The sequence below is a fragment of the Brienomyrus brachyistius genome, chromosome 2 (assembly GCF_023856365.1).
Source record: "Brienomyrus brachyistius isolate T26 chromosome 2, BBRACH_0.4, whole genome shotgun sequence".
Taxonomy (NCBI): Eukaryota; Metazoa; Chordata; class Actinopteri; order Osteoglossiformes; family Mormyridae; genus Brienomyrus; species Brienomyrus brachyistius.
Genome location: NC_064534.1, coordinates 23,780,040 through 23,807,635, shown reverse-complemented (window position 1 = coordinate 23,807,635; position 27,596 = coordinate 23,780,040). Strand labels below are relative to the sequence as shown.

Sequence of the window (27,596 nt, the reverse complement as noted above, 5' to 3'; positions counted from 1 at the left end):
ACCAGCTCCGGCATCCAGCAACTTTTTGACATAAGTCCTAACCCACAAAACCACGCACCCCTCCAAGGACTAAAATGGCAAACCGAAACGGGAACTAGTGCTGGCAGGAAAGAACACTTATAAACAAAATAATAAAAAATAAAAAGTTGTGTAGAGATTTCCTACTTCCCTTTAATAGCTGTGCATCTGCGTGTTTCACTGTGTGTTCTAGTGGTCCAGATTGGCGGTGCTCAGACATCAGGCTCTCGTTTACACTGTTAGCTAGACAGAGGCAGCGTCGCTGGCATTCCAAGGCACTACCGCTTGTTAATGGCCTCCCACTGTTCTATTCATTATGCAAGATAATGGCGGAACCCTTATTTTTCTATCATTAAGTCATAAGCCTGCAGATTTCTTCTGCGTAAAATGTATTTTTTCTTTATGTACTTCTCCACTCTCTAGATATTTTTGTTCAATCCCTTTGTGTTGCTTCTTCATATCTTTCCCCAGTGGTTTCACTATTTTACTGTCAGACTGAGATGTTTACTACCAGGTTTGGATGTGGATTTTTCTACGGCAGTAAGGCTGTTTTTCTCATTAGCTTCTTGAAGGCCCGTGTGTCCGAGGTGGTGCCTTGTCACCAGGAAGCCAGACTCTCGCCTGGGTTATATCAGCCGGTGTGGCTGCAATCAGGCCTTCGGTCTTTACCATCCTCACTTAAAAGTAGCTGAAAGAACAGAGAGTACAGTATGTCTGTGTATCCAGTAACACCACTTTGTATGAGTAACGCATATGTTCTAAGGAACAGTTGCCTTGTATACATTTCTAATCGCTTCCCTTTGATTTTACCTATCCAGCCATTTTCCATGACCACTTAGCCAGTCCAGGTCCTGGTCAGCCTGGACCCCGACCCAGGAAACACAGGGTGTGATGTAGGGGACACTGTGGACGGGACACCAGTCTGTGATACGGTCAGTCACACAATATGGGCAATTTAGAGACAGTAGTCCACTTAACGTAAACTTTGGACTGTGGGAGGAAACCCAGAGGATATACAGGCTCACACATACTGAGCTAGGTAAGGTATTAATCCAGCAATTCTAAGACCACGGTGCTACCCATTGAGACCCACAGTATAATACATACTTTACGTTAATATATGAAAAGCCAAGTTAATTTAATTTCTTAAAATTATATTTTGGAAGTGATTTCTGAACACTGATGTCGTCCTGATTCAGTTGCCAGGGTATGGCTTCCTTTTTGTATAAATATATACAGTTTATATATAAATATATACAGTTGGTGCGCAAATGCAACAGTGGTATTCAGATGGTCTTAACTGACCTGATTACACACAAAAGCCCAAGTCAGTGACCTAAATATCACTTTTTTGGTATGGATTTGATAATTTTTTAAATATATTTTATGATGTTTTCTCAGAATCATGTCTGTCACTGAGGACACGCAGTAGGTCAGCTGTTCTAATTGACAAAAATACTTAAATACGAACATTGATGACACTTTTTACGCATTATGCAGTAAAGTAATAATGTACTCTAATTTAAATCCTGTTCAGCAGCTGGAATGAACTAAGCTGCAGATATATTGTAGTTTCTTAGAAAGGCTTAAGTGTTGGTGTCCTTGCTGCAGAGAGAGGTTAAGTACACGCTGTAACTGCAGGGGCTAAACCAATAACCCTGCTGATCAACAGGAACGAGAGTTGCCAAGGTGACCAAGGGATAGCTAAGATGAGTCACATGCCAGGACGCCCTTATCAGTCTGCTGGCGTGACATTCAAATTCCATTTTGACCCATTCCTAGGTATGTTTAAGGCTTCAACTAGATTAAGAAAGGGAGTTAAACTGTCAGGGGAGCAAGTACCAATGCGGTTACAATAGCTAATGGCGAGAATTAAAGCAGTACTTCATGAGAGTGTCGTCATGCATCTGCTTGAAAGTAAACAGGAATTGCAGCCAGACGGCCATACGGTGTGGCCAGTTGCTGGCCACAATGGCCTTACTGTGCTTTAAGTACACACATGGGTCTCGGATCCGCAGCATCCATCCCCTTTCCCAAGATATAGCATGATTGTACTTCGAAGGACAATAGGGTTCCAGTGAAATGAATAATGAGTTAACTTGCCAGCAGGGGGGGGTGTAATCGTGTAGACACAGTGTGGGAGTTCTCACTGTTTCTGTTCGTGTGGACACTGAAGGACTAGTGTGGGTGGGATTCTTGGGTTGGGAGTTCTTGGGGTTGGGCCATGGGAGGGGGGGGGGGGTGGGCTTGTTTTTCACAGCAGTTTGCTGGATGCATAAGTAACATGCAGAATGTAATCCAACAAACTTCATCGCCATGTGTTTGTATCCGGGGGTCTTTGTTCAACGTTCTTTAAGATGCTCATCAGCTTCCAAAATGGGGGAGAATTTTACTATATACTATAAGTGTTTTATGTAATTCCAAAAGTAATGGAATACACCACCAAAAGTGCTGACTTGTTAAACGCATGGCAGGTCCACTTTTCTGTCTTACATCTAAAAAGAAACAACAAAATTAGCAGATTAAAAAAAAGAGGAATGATGCTTGTTCAGTGCACAGACTCCATTTCCTGTTTCAGTGGTTGTCTGTTGGATTTAGTTTCATTAATTTCATTCCATTTCATTACAGCTCTTGTTTTGTTTTACAGTTCTGTGAATAGAAGCATACACATCAATCATATGTTCACAGAGTGAGCCCTCTATTAGATACAGTCGATTGCTAATGCAAACAGTCTGCTCCTCTGAATAGCCAATCACGTGGCCGCAACTGAATACATACTGTTTGAAAAAACATTAGAACAGCTAAGACTCATAATTGCCCCTGACTTGTGTATTGTGATGGTGACTGTAACTAACAGGTCGTGTTATTTTCAATATGCTATAATTGTTCCTGCCAGACGCGATGGTTCCAGCATCGCAGGAACAGCCATCCTTCTGGGAATTTCATGCATTACAATGTTTACAGATGATGTAGCAATAAGCAAAAAAAATAGTGTCAGTGACAGTTCTGTTCTTGACAGGAAAGATAACAGCTCAGTACAACACTGGTGTGCAGGAAGGCATCTCCAAATGCAAAACGTGATCTTACCTGGTACTATCCTGCATATATGCAGTGACATCGCGGCCTCATGCTGCCAGGTTTAGGGGTTTGAATCCCACCTCTGAGCCTCCACATGTTGTGTGGATTTCCTGCACGTTCTTGGTCTCTTCCTGCAGTCCAAAGACATGCAGTTAGGCTAAGTGACATTTCAAAATTTTTACAGAGCATGATTCTGTGAGTGTCAGCATGTGCTGCCCAATTGTGTCGGGCTGCAGTGCATTGTGTGCATTACCTTTGTTTTTCTTATTGCTGTGAATATCTGTGAATCAATGCTTCCTTAAAAGCTGCGGTTCCTGGCCAGAATTGCCTGGAGGAGCCTTAGTTAACACAGAACTATGTTTATGAAAGGAGACAGAAGCTCTGTTTTGAAATGGGTTTCCAATTAGCCTGCATTGAAACTGAATGACGTGGATTAAAAAGAGCCACCTTTTGAGTATTGCTATGTGGTAGAGAAAGAAATGTGTACTTGGTATGGAGTGAAATAAGGATATTCCTGTTATTCAAGAGAATGTGATGCCGTTGTTTTTCCAAAGAAACTTAAAATATTACCTTTTCATGCAGCTGATGATCTGACGAATTTGAGCAGTAGTTCAGTCATTTTGGCAGAAAAAGTGTCCCACAGCTGAGTGCTTCCTTTGATTAGGATTAGGGCTTGTGCTTCCTACCATGATTTTTCCCAACAAATCAAAATATATGTCATTGATTTTTTTTCATAGGCTCTGAATAAAATGCTTCCTTACTTCCTACGGCATTATGCTTAGAAAACACTTATAGACAAAAGTATTGGGACACACCTTTTAATCACTGAATTCAGAGGTTTCATTCAGACTTATTGTCACACGTGTATAAAATGAAGCACCAGCCATGCAGTCAGGTTTTTACAAACATTTGTGAAAGAATAGGTAGTTCTGAAGAGCTCTGTGAATTCAAGCGTAGTACCGACATAGGATACCACTTTTGTAATGAGTCAGTTTGTGAAATTTCTTCCCTGCTAGATATTCCACAATCAACTGTAAGTGGTATAATTGCAAAGTGGAAGCGTTTAGGAACAACAGAAACTCAGCCGGCAGACCATGTAAATAACAGAGCAATGTTGCTGAGTGCGTAAAATTGCCAAAACTCTGTTGACTCAATAACTGCAGAGTTACTAACTTCCTCTGGCATAAATCCCAGCACAAGAACTGTGCACCGGGAGCTTCATGGAATGGGCTGCCATGGCCAAGCAGCTGCATGCAAACCTCACATCACAAAGCACAAAGGCATAGGATGGGATGGTGTAAAGCACACGGCTACTGAACTCTGGAGCAGTGAAAATGTGTTCTTTGGAGTGACGAACCGCGCTTCTCTGTCTGGCAGTCTGATGGATGAGTCTGGGTTTGGCAGATGCCAGAGAACATTACCTGCCTGACTGAATTGTGCCAACTGTATAGTTTGGTGGAGGAGGGATTATGGTGTGGGGTCTTTCAGGAGCTGAGTTGGGGCCCTTAGTTCCAGTGAAGGGAACTCTTAATGCTTGAGCATACCAAGACATTTTAGACAATCGTAACCTTCCAACTTCCAACAGTTTGAGGAAGGCCATTTTCTGTTCCATCATGATTGTGCCCCAATGCACAAAGCAAGGCCCATAAAGAGTTTGGTGTTGAATAACTCGATTGGCCCACACAGAGTCCTGAACTCCACCCCATCAGACACCTTTGGGATGAATTAGAGTGGAGACTGCGAGTCAGGCCTCCACATTCAACATCAGTGCCTGACCACACAAATGCTCTCCTGGAAGAATGGGCAAAAATTCTCACAGACACGCCTCAAAATCTTGTGGAAAGCCTTCTCAGAAGAGTGGCAGCTGCTACAGCTGCAATGGGGGGACCAGCTCCATATTGATGCCTATGGATTTCGAATGGAATGTCATACAATTCCTGTACAACAGGTGTAATGGCCAGGTGTCCCAGTACTTTTGTCCATATAGTGTATCTCATTGGCATGAATTTGCCCTTTTCTTCTGAGAATGCCCTGTAGCTGTAAGCAAGCTTGTCAGTGCTGTCAGAGCAAAGTGCTACTTTAATATGCCAGCTGTGACTTGAAATTGGCTAATCCAAGCAGTCAGACAAGTTATACTCATCTTTCACTCATGCTATTTTACCTTAACAAAGAGTCCGTATGTTTTAATACATTTTTGTCTTGTGCGTGAATATTGTGTAGAATCACAATTTGTTAAAAATCATACTTTCCTTCTGACGGTGCTTTCTGTCTTTCTCAGGGCATTGTTTACATACGATGGGGTCACCAACAACCTCAAACTGTCCGACTCTGGAGGTAACTTCACATACGACATGCTAACAAAGAGCTTTAGAGAGAACATCGTTCAGTTTAGTTCTCCTATATTTTGCTTTCCCCTAAAAAAGAGAGCATAATTAGGTCCTGTACATACCCCTCTGCTTACAGATACCCTTATGGACTCACACTCAGTAAATGTGTATGATATTTTAAATTCTACTGGTCTAGTAGTGGCGCTAATATGTTCACATTTCCAGAACAGGGGAAGCCATCTAGGGCCTTGTCCACATGTACATGGGTATTTTTACAAGCGATGTTTTTCCTCCTCCATTATAAAAAAAAAAAACCTCCTCATGAAAACGCTAAAATGCGCTGTGGAGAGCACGCCAGACCAACAGGTGGCGATATAACTAACCATAAAGCCATGCTGGCCAATCAGAAGCCTTATTGCCAGTTCTGCTAGGCTAAAAATAGCTAATGTAAACAGTGAACAGCGCACATTCTGATGTCAAACAAAATGGGTAACGGCACACAATCTGACGTTACAAGCCAAAAACTCAGTTTTCCCTGTCTACACGTCGACGCTGAAAACTGAGTTTCTGAAAACCTTTACCCCGGATGGAGTTTTACGAAAGCTCCGCTTTCAGTGACCTAAAATTCCGGTTGTGGGTGAAAGGCCAAAACGCATCGAATAACCTACACTTTTAAACATGCCCTGGTTCGTGTTGGCAAGGCCTAGGGGTCAGTTTAAAACGTGCCTGTGCTGTATTGCGATCTGTATCACTACTCTCTCGTACCCTTTTCTTCTTTTGTCCAGCTGGCAGTGTGTCGGAATTGGCAGGGAAGTTTCAGGAGAATCGTCCGCTGTATGGACTGTGCCGGATCGAAGCCAAACCGTCAGCTCCCCGTATAGTCATGATCACCTGGGTGAGTCTCCGGCGGACACTTCAATGTGGCATTATTTGAATATTTGTGTTAATTTTAGTTTATGCTCATTGATGCACAGTCACTGGTTGAAGTTAGAAACATTAATTCAGTTATAAGTAGAGAAGATCTTGAGTTGTAAAAATATTTATAAGATTTGTAGATTTTATAATTCCTGCTAATGGCATTGTTAATGGATGTTTTAGCTGTAAAGGGAGGGGATGCTTGGGACATTCCCAAAGCTTCTAAAGTGTGATTTCCATGGAAACCCTTCAGCAGGGGTCAAAGGTCGCATCTGTAGCCAGTCAGGCAGGGAGGCTAGGGAGGGGGGGGATGGGCTATGACCTACCACCTCCACTCCTAACTGCTTCCTGTTTGCCTCACATGCAAACAAACATGCTTCATAAAACGTTGTTTGCAGCTTCTGATGTATATACTCAGATTCCAGCTCAGAAAGTGATATGTAGTGATTGATGTAAGTCATACAAAAATTCCACAACAAGAGATACTCAAATATAGAACTTTTTATTTTATGGTATTATCGTGCTGCATACTTTTAGATTGTGCTTTTTGTCAAGTGGTACTCATTTTGAAAAGATCCTGGGTCAAAGTCAGATTTGCAGCTCTTAAAACGTTCCTTTAAGAAAGGCATTTCCTAAACAATTTGTTGATATTGTCACTGTGATTATAGCTCTGGGGAGCGTTGCCTTGTATTGTACTGTGTGCAGTCATGATGCTGCTATGGAGAATTTGCACATTGTAAAGTATTTTGTGAGTAATGAAGTATTTGGGGGCAATGAAGCATTATCATTATAGTATTGAATACATTGTTAGCAATGAATGCATTGTTATAATTATGCATAAATGAAACATTTCAGAGCTACTTAAGCATAATACTATTTCATGTCCTCACTGTAGGTGGGTGAGGGTGTGGATGAATGTCGTAGGACAGAATGTCTTAGTCACGTTCCTGCCATCAAGGCATTTTTCAAGGTAAGTTTCAGTCCTCTCCTGCTGCCTTTGCTTTTCCTTACCATCTTCGCACTAATTGTTCTAGTATTTTATATAGATAGAGCTTTAATATAAATCCTGTTAATATTAAATAGCTATTTAATATTGGAAAAAAACCCGGTTATTTATTTCTCAAAATATAATATATAGTCAGAAGAGACAACAGTCTCTGTATCTTATCTGCTTTTGATAGTAATCTTGTATCCTGTGAGAGACAGAAATGAAGTTGATGTAATATGAAGCTTTTATTATATACCAAAATTATCCAGATATCCATATTATCCACTGAAGACAAGTAGAACAGAGAAATCAGAGAGCTCACTGTGGTTTGTCGTGTTTTCTGAGTTGTCAGAACGCAGCTGAGCGGCAGTAGTTGCTTAGCACTGCAAGCATAGCTTAACAGTTGCTTCAACATTTGGAAGTGTTCAAAACCCTATGAGTAAGCAGAGAATAATGCAGTCGCCCACCACCTCTGTACATCCTGTTTTTTCGCCATTCTGCGTGTTCCAATCTGTGGCTTATTTCTTTTTAATTCCTCTGTCAGTATACAATCACGTACACGTGACCTGTTAGTTACAGTTGTCATTGCAATACACAAGTCAAGACCAAGATACTCGCACCACCCTTTGAGAACTAGCATGTTGTACTGCTCTGTCTTGGTACCGGACTCAGGGTGTGGCCCACTTGGACTTTTGCTGATAAATGGGTTGGACAAGGGTGGAGAAATTATACTTAATAACCAATCTTTGCTTAATTAATTCCACATAAGAATTTGTCCCCAGTTAATACATCTATTTCCCTGCATTTTTTACATGACTCTGCACGTGTGTGTTTGTGCGTTAGGATCTTGTGTGGGTGTAAGTAAATATTGTTTTTGGATGGGCTTCTGCGGATTCAGTATGTGCAAGAGAATGCCGGTGATTGTTAGAAGGTTTTTGAGGTATAATGCAATAATAGGTTTTAAAGCTCACTGGTTTTTAAGGTTGAAGGATGTCATTGTTAACCCAAAATGTACGTATGAGCTAAAGTGTTGTTTCTGGCACTTTCTGTAGTCTGATGTAGGCTGGAAATGATTGTTCCAAGTGGACTGTTGCATAAAAAAGATGACATTGACATTCTCACACAGAACAGATAAAGTGTGTGTGTGTGTGTGTGTGTGTATGAGCGGGTATACCTATCCTTATGGGGACACAATGTCCACATAACGTGATAAATATCCATTTTTTTTTCGGTTTCCTGGTCCTCATAAGGGAAAACTCTATTTTATAAAAATCAGTGACTGCTATGAAAAAACTAAAAATGCAAACACTCTTGTATTTTGCTTGGTTACTTATGGTTTTAGTTAGGGCAGGGTGGGGGTTAAGGTTGTCATAGTTAGTGTTAGAATTTTTCCCATAGAAGTGAATGAGCGGGCCCCATAAGGATAGGTATACCCTACGTGTGTGTGTGTGTGTGTGTGCGCGTGTGTGTGTGTGTGTGTGTGTGCGCGTGTGTGTGCGCGTGTGTGTGCGCGTGCGCGTGTGTGTGTGTGTGTGTGTGTGCGTGTGTGTGTGCATGCGTGCATTTGTGCATTACTTCACTGTGGGTCACTGTAGCTCTGTGCCTTCTTATACGGCTGCCTCCACTAGCCTGCTGTAAGCACAGGGATTTGTATGCTGTGCGTACAGAGGGGAATTCTGTCTGTATCTGCCTTCCTCTCTGAATTGATCCTCTTCTATTATCCACTGTTTAGTTAACATTTCCATGTAGCTGAATAGAACGTAATGAGTTCATTCAATCTGTACCAAAGATCGTTATTCACCATGTGAAATATATGCATCACCCTGTCAACCTCAGATGTGTCCAAGGAATGTTTGTTATTTTAACTTTCTTCTTGGACACTGCATGAAATTTTGAACCTTTTATACCATCTTATAAATCTTTTCACTTATGTGCAATTTGTACCATAGTCTGCATGTTAGAATATCTGTAGGGTCAGATGTCCATTAAGGTCATATCCATATTGTGAAATCTATGGTTTGGACTTTCTTAAGATATTCGACCTACAACAGATTTCGCACACAGACTTCAGAATGCTTGGTCATTCAACTGCACCGATTCATCAAAACAGCTACACAATACTCAGGTAGTTTGACTGATATTTACTTTAAATTGTTTTACAGCATTGGTACAGCACAGCTCTCCGGTTTGCGTAACAAAAATGTATGGATTTTTCATTTGGATTTTGTGAGTGTGACATTCCTCCGTAATAGATTTCATGTCCCTTAAATTGCTTATACTAATAAATCACACATCTCAGAAATGCCATATGACAACAAATGAAATTATTTGTGGCTTCATTTGAAGGTAACATTTTAAAATAGTTTTAAATTATCTTAGCAATTTGGAACAGAGTAATAGATGATAGAAATTTGGTTGGTGTTTGGTGCCAATGAAATGGCTCTGAACAGGAATGTGTATATTCCACAATAAGACCATTGATTTCAGCTTCAGACTTTCCATTGCAGTAAATATCTTACTATAAACTTCAGTAAATACAGCAGTCTGTTTTGTGGTCAATACTGATAAGTTATATTCTTGTCTGACTTGGAACATACAGTAGTGACTGACTCAGCCTTGACACTGAATTCTGGAATATATCTTTTGTTATTGAACTCCACTATTATAACAAATTATTGTGATTATTAGATATTAGTCTTGCAAAATAATTGTATGTTCCAGTTATTCTAAAAAAAAGCAATTCTCTACAAATTTGTAGTTATTTATTTTCCTGCTGTCAGGGATGGTGCTCCTGGTAGGTAGATATAAAAACTTGTTTAATTAATAACTGTAGGTTTTTTTTACCATGGTGCCCTCTGCTGGTCGAAGAGGAAACTAATTTTTTAATTTGAGTCACCAGTGAAACGTCAGCCACTATAAGTATAAAGGACAGCAATACCAGCACACGGTCGGTGTGCTAATTGTTTTGGCGCTTATATAACATTCATCTAACACCCACCCTGGTGGGGGACACAGGGGAACCTGGAGCCGATCCTGAACAGCACAAGGCAGGGCACTTCCCAGGACAGCAGTCCATGCATGTCACATGTTAGTAGAAACATGTAATCCCAGCATGCACTGGACTGGGATTCAAACCCCCAGCCCTGGAGGGGTGAGGCAGTGAAGACACCCACAGAGTCGATATGCCAGCCAACCACCCTGGATGGTTTTGTCAAAGTCTTATCAAATTGAGATCTTTCTGCACTGCTTGTCTAACCAGCAGGTGCTGGGTGGGTGTGCTGAATGGGAGGCTTATCAGAAAAAGGCTCCAGGTCCCGTTTTCATTGCTGCCAAAATTACACTGACAGCAAGACTAGAACTGTGTGTGCTTTATGGGGCCAAATCTTAATCATTGCCTAAGCTGTAGGCCTATTTGTGCCAGGAAACATTTTTATTTATTTATTTTTTGTGATTTTTACTTGTACTTGGGACTTCTGAGCATATGGTGCCGTGGTTGCATTCTGGTGTGTGCTCCTCCATCTCTGTAGAAGAGTAAGGACCGGAATTTGCTACAGGAGGTGAATAGGCACATCTTCAGCCCACTGGAAGGCTAATGGTACAATGATGAAAAGCAGTCTTGTTTCTTATGTTCTGCTGGAAACAATGTTTTTCCAAGAAAACCTTTGAGAGCAGAGAAAAAGCTACAGGGAAATAGATAATTACCCACCCCCCCCCACCACCACCACCACCACCACCACCACCACCTCAGGGACTGTACAGTGTAAAGAGTAAAGGCAACATTTATAAAGGTCCAGTCTGAAAACTGTCTCCATGTGCAATGTACATAAAGCCAGTTTTTACATGAATTGGCAGCGCAGATGATGTGCAAAAAATGTGCAATAGACTTGAAATGTTAAGTAATCCCTTCTTTAGACCAAAGCAGACAGGCCTAATTTTCTGCCTGCAAGTCCGTTTGCTTTTCTATTATCAAGAACAACAACCTGCTAGAACATTCCACCTTCTTTAGTCTTTCAGTCAGAGTACTACCTCTAACCCCACCCCAAAGAACAAACTTTGAAGGTAGTTCAAGTGTTTGTTTTGCTACGATCAAGGATTTGTTGTCATTGTGCAAGTGTGATTACGCTAATGATACAGAATTGATCAGTTTAATGCACATAGAACATACTGTACATATACATACATAAATACATACGTGTAAAGAGATGAAAAACAAATACAAGTAGTTACACAAAATACCGTGATTACAATCACTCCACTAGGGCTATTATGAAATATTCCAAAATTTGTAAAATTTTGCAGAAAAATGCTGTATACAGTACTGCAATATAAAAATCATTTGAACTGATTTTATATCTTCGTAATGATGCAGATAGAAGATGGGCATGAAGCCGTATAGTGCATTCACTCCACTTCATAAGTATTCAGACTCTTTGTTCAGTACTTTAATTCCTATGGCAGCAATTACACCTACAAGTTTTCTTATGATGCTACAAGCTTGGCATACTTGGATTTGTGTGCGCCTGGGTCTGCCAGGCTGGATGTACCGCTGGTCTCACGTCTTGCCAGAGCTGTTCATTTGGGTTTAAGTTGAGGCTCTGGCTGGGTCACTCGAGAATGTTCACACACCTTTTGATCCTGATAAGCCTGAGGAGCAGCCTGCAGATCTGTTCTTTCTTTGAACCCATGTCTTGTCTCCTGATCATCTCTGTCAGCTGTGGGACCTAGTTTAGACAGATCTGTGTCTGTTACTATTATTTAAGTTGTGGAAGCAGCTCAAGGACGGTCAGTGAGAATTGGGTGTATCTGAAGCTGTTTTCAATTGGCAAAGGATCTGAATACTTATGTACATGTGATATTTCAGTGTTCATTTTTAATGCATTCATCCATTTTCTGTAACTGCTGTAACTGCATGTCTAATTCAGTGTCATAGGGGGTCTGGAGCCAATGGTTGCAAAGCAGGGAACAATGCAGGATGGGGTACCAACCCATCATAGGGCACACTCACACACCAGTCACTTACACACTATTCACTTACACAGGCAGTTTGTGGACTCAGAACAACACAACACAGGGAGAACATGCAAAATCCACACCCATGGAATTCTGGCAGAGACTTGAACCCAGGTTCCAGAGGGGTGAGGCAACAGTGCTAACCACTGCACCACCGAGCCCCCCCTTTTAAGTTCATCTACGGATATTTTTCAGATGTTTTTGCTTATGCTGCATTATCTACAGATTTATGATTCAAAATTAATTTCGTCCATATTAGAGTATGACTGTCACATCACAAAATGTCAAGTGGTGTGAATATCCTTTGTATACTGTGTGGCTCGTTATGATGTAGAAGTGGCCGCGTGGGAAGGAAGCTGCTGAATAGCAGGATTCCACAAATCAAGGTCACAGAAAGGGAGAGCGAGACATTAGCATGCTTGTTTCATTACGATAAAAAAAAAAACTGAAACTAGGTAATGAAGACCTTAAGTGAAGCTTTTTATACACTGCAAACCTTACAAAAAACCAGGAGTCTCTACGTCTCCCTCAGATTTATCTGCCTCTTCGATTTAAGCTCTTGTCTGACAGTTTGCACATGGCTCACAGCACAGTGTATTCCCGGAAATACCGATTATTCTTTATACTCCCGAGAAGCTTCAGATTTCATTGTCTTTATTATTGCAGTATGGGGGCACATACTACATGGCAGTACTTTGCAAAAAGCCCTCCACCTGCTCTCTATTTTAAGAGACGATTTCCAATGCGTTGCCAAACACCAATGGGAAACGGTATATCAGTTCAGTTCATTTTTTTATGTATATGGGGCTTTTAACAAGGAGCATTGTCACTAAGCATATTACAGACTCATGAGCCAGAGATCCCCAGAGAAGAAGCCTGAGGTAACAGTTGCAAGGAAAAACAGGGAGAGGAAGAAACCTTGGCAGGAAAGAGAGTCAAGGGGGGCGTCCACCTTCTTCAGACTAACACCAGCGAGCCTGAAGTGACAAGCGTACATTAAAGCAAAGTACACTGAGCAGAATGGAAAGACAATAGGGGTGGACTGGTGCATTGTAGAGCAGGCAGGCAGGTGAGGTGGCTCATGCAGACAGCAAGCTGGTAAAGTGGATTAAACAGGTAGGTGGGCAATCAGTCAGGTGGCACCTTTCTATTCCGACCTCTTCTACATAGGTTGGGGAGATCAGACAGACAGGGACAGACACACACTTTATTAATCCCAAAGGAAATTGAGATATAAGGACAATGCATCAGCAACTGTGGATTGGACAAGTGAAAATGTGAGACAGCAGGGTGAATGCAATAAAGAAGCTGTGGCAGGTCTAGTTATGGTAACATATCTAGGAGGAAGAGGCAAGTGGGAATACAGGCATGAGGATTCAGTGAGGAATTCCTGAGCACCAGCATTCCAACAACACAAGGCCACATGCAAAGTGACAGAAGTGGCACTATAGATCATCCCAAATCGATGGCACTGGTCACCACCCATCTCTACACCCCAGATTATGAACCTAGCAGGTGTAAATACCAAGACCTAGTGACCCTGTAAGCTGAACTAAACCAGACGGAACGACTTAGAGCGAGCCTGAATCCCGCACATTTGCTGGAAGACTGTTCCACAGCTGCACAGCTCTGTAGGAGCATGCGTGGCAGCCCAATGTAGCCCTTTCCAGCAAAAGTTTGCTTATACATTAAATAAGGATAATTAATTGACTTCTTTTTCTTTTTGTTATATTTTGCATGTGTCTCGCTGCTTCTTGAGATTAAATAATGACGTTTTTAGCATCTGGAGGTAAAGGATAGGGAGGAAAACAACCAGGGTAGCCTCGCTCCAAGCTAGTGGGCATGGGTCCCTTGGCGACAGTCGTCCTCAGAGCTGCCTGCTGTGTGAGGAGCGAAAGCATAAACAGGTCTTACTCTGGGCTTTCTTCCCAGCACTGGAGAAGACAATCCCAGCCTCTGACTGAGGTAATTAGTAGACACCAAGCACGTCTTTCCCACGGGTGGTTTCTTGGCCAACCACAAGGAGCCTGATGCTGCAGTTCGCTGGCATGGTTCTGAAATGACATTGCTGGTGTGCAGTGGTTTCCCAGTGGGTCACCGCATCCATCACTTACTTTGCATATAGCTGCCCTTCTTTAATTTCGTGCCTGTAGTGCCTGAGATTGTACTGCTTTTTTGCTATTACCTTCTCCAATTCATTTTGTCACAGGAAGCTCACGCGTTCGTCTGTGCGACCAAAGCAGAGGATGTGACAGAGGAGAAAATCTGTGAGGCTGCCAGCAACATCAGCGCTCCAGCAGAGCACATTAAGCGAAACCCTAGGATTACGAACAAGGAGGAGCTAGTGGTGAGTCTTGGCTTAGCAACAACTACAAAATCCGCACAAAGGCAAACTGTTGGCGAATAATAAAACTTTTTTGTGAGACTCTGTTACTCATTAATTCAGATCAAAATCTTTGATTCTTTCTTCTTTGCAGGGCACTAACTATAGAAAGACAAATGCTGCCTTGGAGATGCGAAGGATCAACAGAGACTCTTTCTGGGCACGTGCAGAAGTGAGCATTCCACTCCTGGAATTTACTTTCACAAACACACAAATACATACATACATACTGAACATACATACATTTATTTAAACTTAGGTTGTATGTGCAAGGCATCGTTAGTTGCATAGGCTATAAGTTGGGGGCAGTCTGCATTATACATTGTGATTTTATTTTCTTTTAGGGTACAGTTTAGATATATAGTTGCACTGTTGCTGGGGAACACAAAATCCCCTCCTGCCAATCAGTAAAGTTTCATCATGTCTTATGTTATATGATCTTGCAATTCCACCACTCATCTAACCTATCTGTCCATCAGCGAGAAGAAGAGGAGAGAAAGGAGGAGGAGCGTCGGCGGGTAGCAGAAGACCGGCGTCGCTGGGAGAGGGAGAGAATCCTGCAGGAGCGCAAGGAGGCAGAGGAGAGGGACAGGAAGATGGAGGAGAAATTACAGATGATAGAGGAGCAGAGGTGAGACCACATTCATAATTAGAATACATACAGTACTGCGAAACAGTCTTAGGCAGTCAAAGAAAATGTTTAAAGCTATTTATCTGGGTAGTAAGTGTACATGTGCTCAGAAATGAAACAGCAATTTAACATTAGAATATATTCAAATTAATAGTAATGCAATAAAAACCAAGAATTTGTTCCATTTTCCAAAAAAAAAAAAATCAGTTATATTGTTGAATCGCTAGATGAACACCACTTCAGCTCCCAAACCTCTCCTCAGGGGCACCCCAGCCATTCCATGTATTCGTTAAATTTCACCACCAGTTATCTCAATTAATTAACTTCAGTAGTTAAATAACTCAATGAGGTATTGATTAGCAAATATTATTGATTATTGATGCACCAGTGGTCAAGTCAAGAAATATATGGGTGTATTGGACGGTTGTTGCAAAGTGGTCTGACTCTAGCAGAGGTTTTGAAATGACTCAGCTGACACACATTGACAAAAATAATATCATAGTTTTACATCAGCATGAAGATCATTTAAACATCATATTCTTTGACTCCCTTTTTTCACAGTACTGTACAAGCTCTGAGTTTATCGCTCTGATACACAAACATGCACCTATCATATTAAAGAGGGGATCCGAACCCTGACTCCACCGGGCCACACAGTGCTAGGGGTGTGGGGGAAGGTTGATTTATTTCCAAAAATAAACTATATATTTTAGGTCAAGTCTTTATTTATTTATTCATTCATTTATTTATTTACAATTCCTGATGTTCACAGTCAGACCGCATCTGACAAAAATGGAGACGACTATCAAACTGCGGATCCATCCCCACCCCCAAGTTACCGGTCCATGAAATTTTTGCACAACATAAACCGGTCTGTGGTCTCCAAAAAATTGGGAACCCCTATTACAAAGAATAACTAATCCTACATGCCTGAACTCATCTTAAGTGCAGCCCTTTCCAGATAAGTTCATATTTGCATATAGCTTGTTTTATATAGGCAGTGTTAGATATAACAGTAGTTTCTTTGTTTCTCTGTCATTCAGGAAAATGCAAGCAAAACTGGAGACAGAGATCCGAAAGAAGGAGAAGGCCAGATGGGTAAGCGAGGGAGACACATGGTGGATGGAATGTGCATCGCAGGAGGCCATGGGTAGACAGTAATTCCCACAGGGGTGACAAAGCTGTGACCTGACTGGCAAAGCAATTGAGATGGAAATACCTTTGTTATTAACATAGTAAAGTCCCCATTGTATACTCACTGAATGCTGTAGAGAAGAATGTATATGAATGACCCTGGGGTGCCATTGATGTTAGGATGTCAGAGAGCAGTAGAGATGTGCCATTTTTCAACCATGGGTGTATCTGACAGGAGCAGCAACAGAGAGAACATGAGGAAGACATGAGGGTGCGCTTCAGACGCAGTGAATCCATTGAAAAGGCAGCGGTTAGTCCCTCTTTCACTCATGAATAGTGCATATTGCAGCCATGCATTTTATTCAAATATACTGCAGGATCACTCAGTTGTATTACAGCCTTTCACTTGATTCTTATAGTGATGCGTATGTGAAATTCCGCATTAACATGACATTGCTGACCTGCAGGAGGCCGCGGTGCTTGTTTCTCAGCGCTCCATGAACCCTCGAGAATTTTTCCGACAGCTCTCTTCATCATCTTCTGGTCTCCCACCAAGCCCTGACTCCCCACGTACAGGTTAGTGAGACTAAGGGCGACATCAGGCATCAGGCTAAAGGGCACAAGGGGAATGGGGTGTCAATATGGGTTGGTCAAAATATAGCAAACTATTACAGTGGTCATATGTGTATTTAGAAGACACACCTTTTACATTTAACCATTCCTGCTCATCAGTATTTACTTTTGTAATTTAGGTTATCTCTACTGAGGGAGGACTCTATGTTTGGCAGGATTAAAAATCATTTTAACCAAATCATTTGTGTTATTTTGCATTATCATTATAATTTGTTTATGTGATTTCATATCATATACAACCTCTCCTTGTTTAGCAACTACCTTGGTTAGTGACCTAAAAATTCATTTCTGACACACATTTGCAAGCATGTTTTTTTGTGCAGCTGACGACGATGCATGCCTGAGTGAGAGTGACGCTGGCGTAACTCTATGAGAACTTCAGCTGAATGAGACAGCAGCAACCGGTGACCTTGGCAGTTGCTGTGCTTTTCACCATTTCACATAACGAACTGGTCGTTGGAATGGACCTTGTTAAACAAGAGGAGGGTGTATGTCTAAAAAAGCTATCAAAATAATCGTTTACCCTTGTCTCTCTCTCTTTTTTCTCTTGACAGCCAAGCCCCCATTCCGCCGTTACCAACGCAGCCTGACTGACACAGCTTTTATCTTCAGGAAGTCAGATTCCTCGTTGCCCTCTTCCCCCCGCAGCCCTAATGCGGTCTCTCCTTTCAGCCGTACTCCGAAATCCCCCTTCAACCTACCCATATCGCCCACAAGCCCAAGCCAGCCAGATACCAGCTTCCGTCCCATAAGCTCTCCTCCACAACGCCGTGCCCCTGTGTTGTCCCCGCCCATCTCCCCTCAATGCTCAGCCCCGACTTCCAGTCTTCCCAGCCTTCCTGCTTCTAAAACTGTCACCCCCCAGTCCCCATTACCACATTCCCCAGACTTGGTCACAGCTGAAGACTCAGGACAGCCTTCTGGTGTACCGTCATCACCCAGTATCTCCACTTCCTCTGCCCGGCCTTCAGCGCCATCAGCATCACCAGACCTTCTTACTAGCTTGTCTGGGCCTCATCCTGATCCTCGCTCCCCCCCAGGCTCTCTGGGTGCCACAGCTCTGGCCGAGGATCAAAATGACTCCCCCCCAATGGCCATCCACTTGCAGCCAGAAGGTAGGACTCAGTAACTATAGAGACCTGAAAGACTACAATGCTGAATCATATATAGAATATCAATGCCCATTTATATTTTGAAAAATAAAATTCATCTGTGAAGTGGTGATGAATGATGGTTTATTTGTGCCTCTTCTGTATTTTTTTGTCCAGAGATACATACAGCCTACAGAACAATGACTGACCTAGAAGCAGAAACAGATTCAGACATGGCAGCAAAGGCTGTGATGGACAATACGCACATCACACCAATGACCAAGGAAGATATGGAAGGGGAGGCTGGTTCCTTGGAACTAGAGGCATCCACGGAACTTAATGATTTGTTGGAGAATCCTACCTCTGCTTTGGCAAGTGATGAGAGTGTCGCTTCAGGCGTCTCTTTACTCACAAACCTGGAATCGACAGCAGTGAAGATGCAGGAAGACTCTAACATGGAAGAGGAAACCAGTCTTATACAAGATCCTGTATACATTGCAGCCAACAGCACAGAATCCAGGCTGCGTGTGGAATATCTGATCCCTGATTTGGACGTCACACCCAGAGAGGCTTCTGAGACTGAAAACACACTATTAGAGGAACAGAGCTGGACAGAGCTGATAAAGACTGGAACAGAGAGGGTAGGAGATGAAGAGATGAGTCAGTCTGCTACAGTAATGCATCTTTCCACCATATCTGAGGAGCCAGTCCATTTTGAGCGAAGGGAGGTAGAAGAGGAGCATGAGGTTGTCTATGATACACAACTGGAACCCATCATACCAGGTAGAATGAGCAAATTTTTGGGTGGATGGAGGGAAAGTGCTAAGTGTCTGACAATTCTGCCGTAATCTTCTGTCATAGAAGAGATTATGGGTGCAGATGATGCTCAGCTGACCATGCTGCAGGAAGTCATGGTCCCACAAGCTAGAGGAATGACTGATGAAAATTGGGGCCAAACAGAAAATGGGTTAACAGAAGAAGATAATGGCACAGGTAGTTATGTAAAAGCATCCACACTTTGAATGTTTGCTGGTACTATGCCTTCAAATCACATTTTGCATATTGTATTTCCTTCTCACAGACCAATCCCTCAGTCCTACTGGAATGGAGAAGAATTTGCATGAAATTTCCCAGGAATTAGAAATGATTTCCTATGCCATTAGGCGTGACGGGAGCGAAGACGATTCCACAGAGGAGATGATTGAGTATGAAAAGGTGATAAACATTACAGCTGAGTGGGCAATTTTCAAGCTCGTGGGCCAGATGTCACTGAACTCATCATTGATTTTCTTTAATTAGCTATTTTTTAAGTTCATTTTCACCATAAGTGAAAACCATACAAGCTGTGGATTTGATACCAGTTCTTTGTATATGAAATGAGTTTTATTTTAGTAATATATTTTCAAGATTTTAATCTAAATTTGAATTCAGAAAAAAAACTAAATGTGAACAATCAAGCAATTGTTCTATCATGCTTTACTATTTATAATGGATACAGTCTATTCCTAATCTTATATTTTGTCTAACCATGTTATCTTCCTTTTTTTACCCAAGGTAATATGATTGTTGCCTGTTGTGTTTCTGTTTATGGTGGGTCTGACTGTTGATAATATACATGGTTCAGTAAATTGCTGGAATGTGCTGGATAATACTGCTCATCGTATTGCCCTCTTTTATCCACTGCTGTAGTCCTCACCACATGGACAGCTGTGTGTGCGGGCGCTCTATGACTATCAAGCAGGTCTGTATATCAAATTCTTTATTTATTAGCTTTTTCGGTATGCTGAATGCACAATTACGCTACATCATTCGGTATGGTGAATGCAGAATTACGCTACATCATTCGGTATGGTGAATGCACAATTACACTACATCACAAGGTTAAATGATACATAGTGATACGGATCATAATAAAGGTATGAATGCGTAGTGTCAGTATTTCATATGTTCACAAATATGTCATGGTTGGCTTTCATAAATGTACTTGAGGGACGATGTTACAGCAATATCACAGAAATCACTGTTCATTCTAGCAAGTATTTATCTGTATTTCCAATCTCTACATTTTGTAATAACAGCATTTATAACCCAATTTGACAGACTTGAGACTTCAATCTTATCCTTTACTAAATGAATATCATACAGGAGGATAAGGATTTATGGATTATGATATTGATTATTATGATTCCTTCAAGGAAGTACAGGAAAAACCTCTAATTCCAATTGTCATAAAATGGAAAATTTGTCTTCAAACAAAGTAGAATGAATGAGACATTAATAACAGGTTAATAGCAATTATTCACAACTCATATGCATTCTTCCTCCTGTTAGAGGGATAATTGTAACTCATAGATTATTACTAATACTCAGAGATAGATAGTTCAGGTCCAGAAAGTAAAAATTCTGACTGAGAATTTGTTTCATCCAACCGGTTCAGTACTCTGCAACTGTGACTCTTTATGCTCAACTGGTTGGCCGAAACAAAATCTCGAGTGTTAGTTTCTGGAGCCGAACTGTCCACCTCTGCTCATGGTTTATGTTGAAGGACTTTCATTGATATGTTGGTCAAAATATGAATTTAATTCTGCTTTGTTATTCTGCTTTGAGTCGCGTGTTTGGTCTTGAGTGGGGCAACAGATTTTACTTCAGATGGTACAGTGATACATGATACAGCACTGGAATCCAGCAGATTATTCTGGAAGCTGTATGCTCATGTACTGTTGCTGCTAGTTACTGCTCAGGCTTATAGGCCATGTTCTCAACCACATCATATCCAATTTTCACAGAGGATGAAACAGAGCTTTCTTTGGAGCCTGGTGACGTCATCAGTGCCGTCGAAACTGTGGACAAGTTCTGGTGGAGGGGATGCAGCAAAGATGGCCGCCAGGGGCTCTTCCCCGCCAACTATGTTGAGACCATCTAAGGACCGGTCAACATCTGCAGAGACAGCCATACAGACAGACACGTATAAGCACATTTTCCCATACAAATGTGTACATTCCCTCAGGGACTGGGAATTTTATTGCGGTAGCATTCGTAGCACTGTGGTTGTGCTCCAGTGATAACAAAAGCACAACAGTAATTTGTCTAGAGCCCTACAAAATGTTTGTTTCAGAAAGTAAGCCAGATGTCTCATCAACCAAAATCTACAAGGCTCTCTGATAAAAGAACAACATGTTGTAAGGAGAATTAGGAGAATATACCCAGTTTCCTATTACATGAGACCTGCAAGGATGGTTCCATTTGCAGTAGTGTTGTACTTTCATTTATCATTATAAATAATCAGTAGTTAATCCCTTGCTTAGTACACTAACACTATAGTCTGAAGATCAGGATTCCATCACACAAAAATAATCAATGTCGCAAGTTCTCACTACTGGAAATATCATCACCATGAGGAATATGTGATACTGGGTTATTGCTGGTTTCCTGTCTTGAATTGAGCGAAGCTTCTAAAGAAGAACATGCGATCTTAACACTTTGCTGTAGTACTGGGTCTAAGATCTTGGCAGTTGAATCTACTTGACTTGCAGGGTATTAATGTCATTCATGGATAGAAAATACATATTTTGCTTTTGTTATAATAATCTTAACTACTTTAAGGAATTAATGCACATTAGTTTTAGACTGCCAGAAGATACATTCCATTGGCAAGAAAGATTACTTGTGTTTTATTTCCGATGTTCTCTTGTATGATGATTTTTTTGTTCCATTTACCCTTTGATGGTTTATCCTTTTTGGGTTTTTCGTCTTTTTCTTCATTGCTAGGACTATTTTTTATTTTTTTTTTTGTAATTCTTAATATAACTGTTAATAACTGTTGTGCCTGAAAATGTAAATCTATTTCTCAGATGTAGATAAGAATTTTGCTCATACAAGAATCAAACACATTCCCTTAAAGTATTATATTAAATTAGGTTAACTTTGCCTAATGTTACAGTATAGCACATTTAGACCCAAAAATGTATCACTATATAAAAACCCACTGTATGACAGTGCGCTTAATCCTTTTGGTTTTTATTCCGTATTTGTATATGCTCTGTGACTACAGTTCAAATGGTATTCAACAGAGATACTACGTTTAGTAATCCTAACTTTTCCAGGCACACAATATGGTGAAAGGTATGTGGACACCAGCTTGTCCTTAGGCTGTGTGATAAAAAAGAACAGCTGTAAGGAGAATGAGGAGAAAACACCAAGTTTCTTATTACATAAGACCTGCAGGGATGATTCCATTTGACGTGATCTTACTTTTGGCCATACAGTGTATAAATCTAAATAAAAAAATATTAAGGCAAGATAAGATCACGTCTAACAGCTTAATGCAGTAACACGGTTTATGATCAATTAGTGCACTGCAATATGCATTTTTAGCTAATATGGTTGTAGATTTAACATTATATATTGCTAATGTATTGTTGGATTTCAGCATTATGGGTCTCCCATATTTTAATGAAGTAAATGGAATGATTATGGGTTGCTTTAAAGATATAGATGTTATATTCTCATCAGTGGACTTTGTTACTTGAATGAGGCACAAAAGTAGCACCATATTCTCATTTTATTTGCTCATCGAATGTCATACCTCCCAAGACATTTCGTAGATGTACCAATGTACAACAGTAAAAACAAATTCAGTACAGCTCATTATTCATCATACTCCTTTTTTGTTTGTAAGTTCCAGTATATCATTTACAATTTTTGACAAAAAATGTAAGAAGTAAACCGGTATCTGCCAGTTTCCTTTGGTCACACTGTGAATCTCTTTGATGTGTTGCTGTCACCCTCAGCCCATGGAGCTGCACAATTCCCCCATTCACTTTCATGCAGCAAGTAATATCCATAATATTTCATATTTTTTTTGAGAAAATTTACACTTGATATTCTAGCAAAAGTATGCTGATAATACCACCGTCTTGGTTCTCATCCAATTTTGAGATGCTTGCCAGCCATAGGAATCCTTGCAGGTTCCTCAGTAATAAATACTAGCATTTATACACAGCCTTTCCTTCCTTTGCAGGCTACATTATTATACATAAATTCCTCATATTCTTATTCTGTGCTGAAATCGATTGACTACAATCTTATCACTCAATTTAGTAAGAACTGAGAAGTACCTTGAGTGATGTATAAAAAATAGTTTTGTACTTTTTAGTGATTACCTTTCAAAGATGTTTTCTACTACATTTATGGATATCAGTACTGTACATCTTGATATTGAACAACATGTAGCTTAAAATTTGCAGAAAGACAACACTGTAAAATTTTTTCTATTCTCCAAACCATTTACTTCACTGCTCTTACATAAAATGTGTTGTTTTCTTGATCATGTGTGTTATACGAACACAAAATAAACTGTCGTAGAGATTCAGCGTCTCAGCTATAAATGGTTACTAGTACTTTCATTGATAACCCACTCTAAAATCAACTAATATTTTGTAGTATCCATATCTGGATAATGAGACCAAATGACATTTGGGTAATCAGTGAAATGAAATTTTGAGCTTCAATACATGTTGACTGAATGTATATTAGTACATTAAATTGCAACATGCTTACAATGAGGTGTCGATTTATTGATATACACCTATGAGCCAGAAACCTTATGATCACTCTTATGTGAAACAAGTAATATTGACTATGTGGTAAATACTGTGCATGTCAAGGTCTGGGACATATCAGACGGTACAGCTATCATTCAGTACTCGTAGTCCACATGTGGAATGCAGAAGAAATAAGCGAAGATAAAGATCGGAATGACTATGACTAGACAATTGCGTCAGAGAATCTCCAAAATGGCAAGGCTTGTGGGGTATCGCAAGCCAAATTATCTTTTAATAGTGTAAGGCTTAGTCATCATAACCTGATTTTTACCTGTAAAAATAACATTCAAAGTAGTGTTTTTTTCTGGTAAGAATATGAATTCCAGATAAATTGCATCAATTTTGATTAGTACGAATCATCATTTTTACTAGTACGAAGTCATATTGTACATATCCATAAGCCAATTTTCACTAGTAAAACCTCATATTACAGATAACTATGTTAATAGCTAGCAAAAAATGTTGCAGACATCTGCAATTATACTTCAGAGGTCCGTAATAATCACTATCATCAATGTGAATTTCTACTAGTAACAACTCAATGATATTTTTGCTAGTAAAAATTGAATTACGGACCTTGAATTTTTTAATTAAAAGTGAAAATCTATTTATGTACAATGTGAGTTTTTACTAGTAAAAAATGAATTTTGAATAAAGGAAGCAATAATCCAACGGAGGTCAATGGAAATGCTGTATATTAATAGTAAAAATTGAGTTATACATATCTATATGAATTTTTACTAGTAACTAACAATAGAATTCTTACTAGTAAAAATGATTCATACTAGTCAAAACAGATTTATAGATATCTGGATATCATATTCTTACTGGAAGACATCATTTTCACTAGCAAAATTTAAGTTACGCCGAGCTGGTCTTATCCTATTAAAAGACAGCTTTTAGCTTTTTTTAGCTTGTCATATGTGGGTGTTCATGGTAAATCATGGTGAAACCTACTGAGAGTGGTCCGATGACGGAAAAACCATGATCCGCCAACAATTGTGTACAAGAACGTACAAACCTTTTTATACATGGGCTACTAGGAGAGCTGCTGATTCTCTGGGTGGGTTTAAAACCGCATAATGATCCATAACTAACCAATCCAATCAAATCGTGGTGATAAGAGATACATTGTCTATTAGCTTAGTGAGCTGAAGTTCCTTTTATCAGTCTAAGGGTGGCGTTGATTTGCACAATACCTCCTCAGACTTTCAGATTTTCAGTCACATTTTTTTCCACATGGAAAAGATTGCTGTGAAAATACATTGCCATTAAAAACATTATTTATATGCTACGTTTTTTTTTCTTTTTTTGTGAGACATTGCTTCACCTAGTATCTTAAAGAAACCTCTGTTGATACACCGTGGACAGGACGACTGGATGTCCCAGTGTGGCAGGTGTTAGGCGAATAGCCACATCAATACACAATAAATGTATGTTTCGTCTGTGTTTCGTCTGTCTGCCCCCACTGCAGACACTGTCGCCTCCTTAGTTTCCCTCCCTGTGCCCATTCTGCCAGAGCCAAAGCAGCCACCTGTTCCTCTTTCGTTTGCTAAAACGAAACCCCCATATAAAGTTTGTCCTCCCATCCTTGTCACATGCAACTTTTTAAATCTTAATGAAAATACAAGCAATATGAAAACTGAAAATCTAGATTATTCAAGAAAGAGAGCTCAAGTAATTAGACCTCAAGAAACCTTGAATTGTGTAGCTTTTTTAAAAAACAAATATTAACATTATGTTAATGTTAGTGTTAATGTACATCGGACTGAAATAACAGCCAGACCACAAAATAATATTATATTCATTATAATTATTTCTGAAAAGTCAACATTTCCTCTTACATTTTTCTTTCTATCTATCATACAGATATCAAACTAATGCAGACAAAGTTAGCTCTTTCATGGATACATCGTCAAACCTGCATGTCTCTGTGAAAATAATATTATCCATTATTCCCAAAATACAATTCATGTCAAAGAGAACAACAAAGCAAAGTAAAGAGATCTGACCTCAACGAACATAATTTATTTCTAACAGTATAGGAACATGGATGCTAAGCTTATCTTAAACCCCTCAACAAAAGACGGTCACTTTGTCAGCTTCATCCAAGAATGCTACACATCACATGCTTCACAAATGATGGTTCACAAAGAAAAAGGAAATTTAACAGAAAATATGCAATAATAGCTGCAAACGTACTGTTATTGTGACATCTGAATTGGTTATGTTTGACTTATTATTTGTATAGACACAACATGTAAACTAAAAATGTAAACAGGTATACATATTTTATACAATATATAGCAACGCTTATCTCTACATACCGTACTTTAAGGGAGTAAGTCAGGGAACTATGATCAAAATAAATTAATTATCTGTCCAGTATCACATAAAAAATCAAGTATGTAGCTGCATGGTAAATGAATGCACGGTTGGAGTAGGTTGATTAATTGGACCAGTGCAATTAAAAAAAATTAAATACTGCATTCAATGATTTGTCAGTTCTGAGGTGTTTTTTTTTTTTACATTTATCGCTGCATTAGTCAGAACCTCATAACAGGACATGTGACTATCTAGTTAACAATCATAAATAACTTGACAATGCATAAGTACTTGCTGAACAGGTAAGGTTGTTGGTTCTGGCATGATCCTGTGGACATTAGATGGCACTGACAGGAGTCTGTAACGCTTGATACCCTCGGCCTGCCCCATATTTCACCTCCAAATTGTCAATGAGACTGGACTCGCGAGGTTACCCTGATATGTCTACCTGACCTACTACATCTCCCGCTGAGTGACTTTCTGATCATCCCTTCCTCACTCTTCTCTTGCTTTTTTCCATAGACTGGCTTTTCAGACCAACACAGAATGCTGTGTTGTATGCGCCCGAATGTGGTAATACTTATTGATGTTTCATCTAACATGTATTCTCTCAATTTGAAATTGTATCTCATTATAAAGATACTGAAGGTCATGCAGATCTTGCCTTGCTAGAAGGCTCTGTCCCTTTTGACGTAGAAAAAAAATCTAAATTAATTTTCTAATGGACCTTCTGACTGATCGTAATTAGCTGGAAGTAAGTGGCTAGAAGACAGATGGCTGGATCTTTGGGACTCTTTCAATTGGACTTTAACGTGCTCTGTCACATATCGGGGTCCACATGATAGCCGTGCATTTGGCCACTTCAAATATTTCCCTGTGCTTTGCTTTAAATTGTAACTGATATTTTTGCAGACGAAATTGTTTTGATAAATTCTCGCTTTTCTCTCTTTCTCTCAGTATTAGTACACACTAGAGCACTAGCAGAAAAGCTTGGGGCATTATGATCTAATGAAGTTCTAACTATTCATTTGGGTTGGTTTAAACTGGAGCTGAGTGGCTACATTAATATAGTCCAATTTCACACATGTGAGTTTCGTCAGTCAAACACACTGACCTATGTCATTCCCTGAGCTACTTATCAAATATGCTAAACCCCTTAGCAGCAGAATCAATCAGACACACTGAGTTACAGTACATCAGTCCCTGAGCTGAAGTGATCAAAGTAGCTTTCTGCTCTGCAGTCCCTGAACCAAGAACAAACTGGATTTATATTGCATCTGTGGAAGTCCCTTAAAGGGCCGAAAGTGAACACCGTACAATACCGGTTTGTAATGAACGAGTTTAGTAAAAAAGAAAAAAAAAAGTGTTCAGAGTCAACCTATAAATTACACAGTGATATCTAAGTACCATAAACTAATATCCAAATAAAGATAATCTGGAGTCAGATTTCATTTGATTTA

At 40.1% G+C, this 27,596-nt stretch overlaps 1 protein-coding gene across 1 annotated transcript in view; it reads left to right on the top strand.

Annotated features, from left to right (window-relative positions):
* Positions 1–23,769, top strand: part of si:dkey-40c11.2 (drebrin) — a 38,762-nt gene extending 14,993 nt beyond the window's left edge. The window contains exons 2-16 of the mRNA XM_049003390.1: positions 5,375–5,430; positions 6,209–6,318; positions 7,234–7,308; positions 14,546–14,683; positions 14,814–14,891; positions 15,199–15,350; positions 16,394–16,448; positions 16,720–16,794; positions 16,952–17,060; positions 17,672–18,232; positions 18,386–18,991; positions 19,070–19,201; positions 19,290–19,423; positions 19,898–19,949; positions 20,995–23,769. Of these exons, the coding sequence (XP_048859347.1) occupies positions 5,375–5,430; positions 6,209–6,318; positions 7,234–7,308; positions 14,546–14,683; positions 14,814–14,891; positions 15,199–15,350; positions 16,394–16,448; positions 16,720–16,794; positions 16,952–17,060; positions 17,672–18,232; positions 18,386–18,991; positions 19,070–19,201; positions 19,290–19,423; positions 19,898–19,949; positions 20,995–21,131 (2,470 nt within the window). The 3' untranslated portion in view covers positions 21,132–23,769. The remainder of the gene's footprint in view (positions 1–5,374; positions 5,431–6,208; positions 6,319–7,233; positions 7,309–14,545; positions 14,684–14,813; positions 14,892–15,198; positions 15,351–16,393; positions 16,449–16,719; positions 16,795–16,951; positions 17,061–17,671; positions 18,233–18,385; positions 18,992–19,069; positions 19,202–19,289; positions 19,424–19,897; positions 19,950–20,994) is intronic.
* Positions 23,770–27,596: the final 3,827 nt, after the last annotated feature.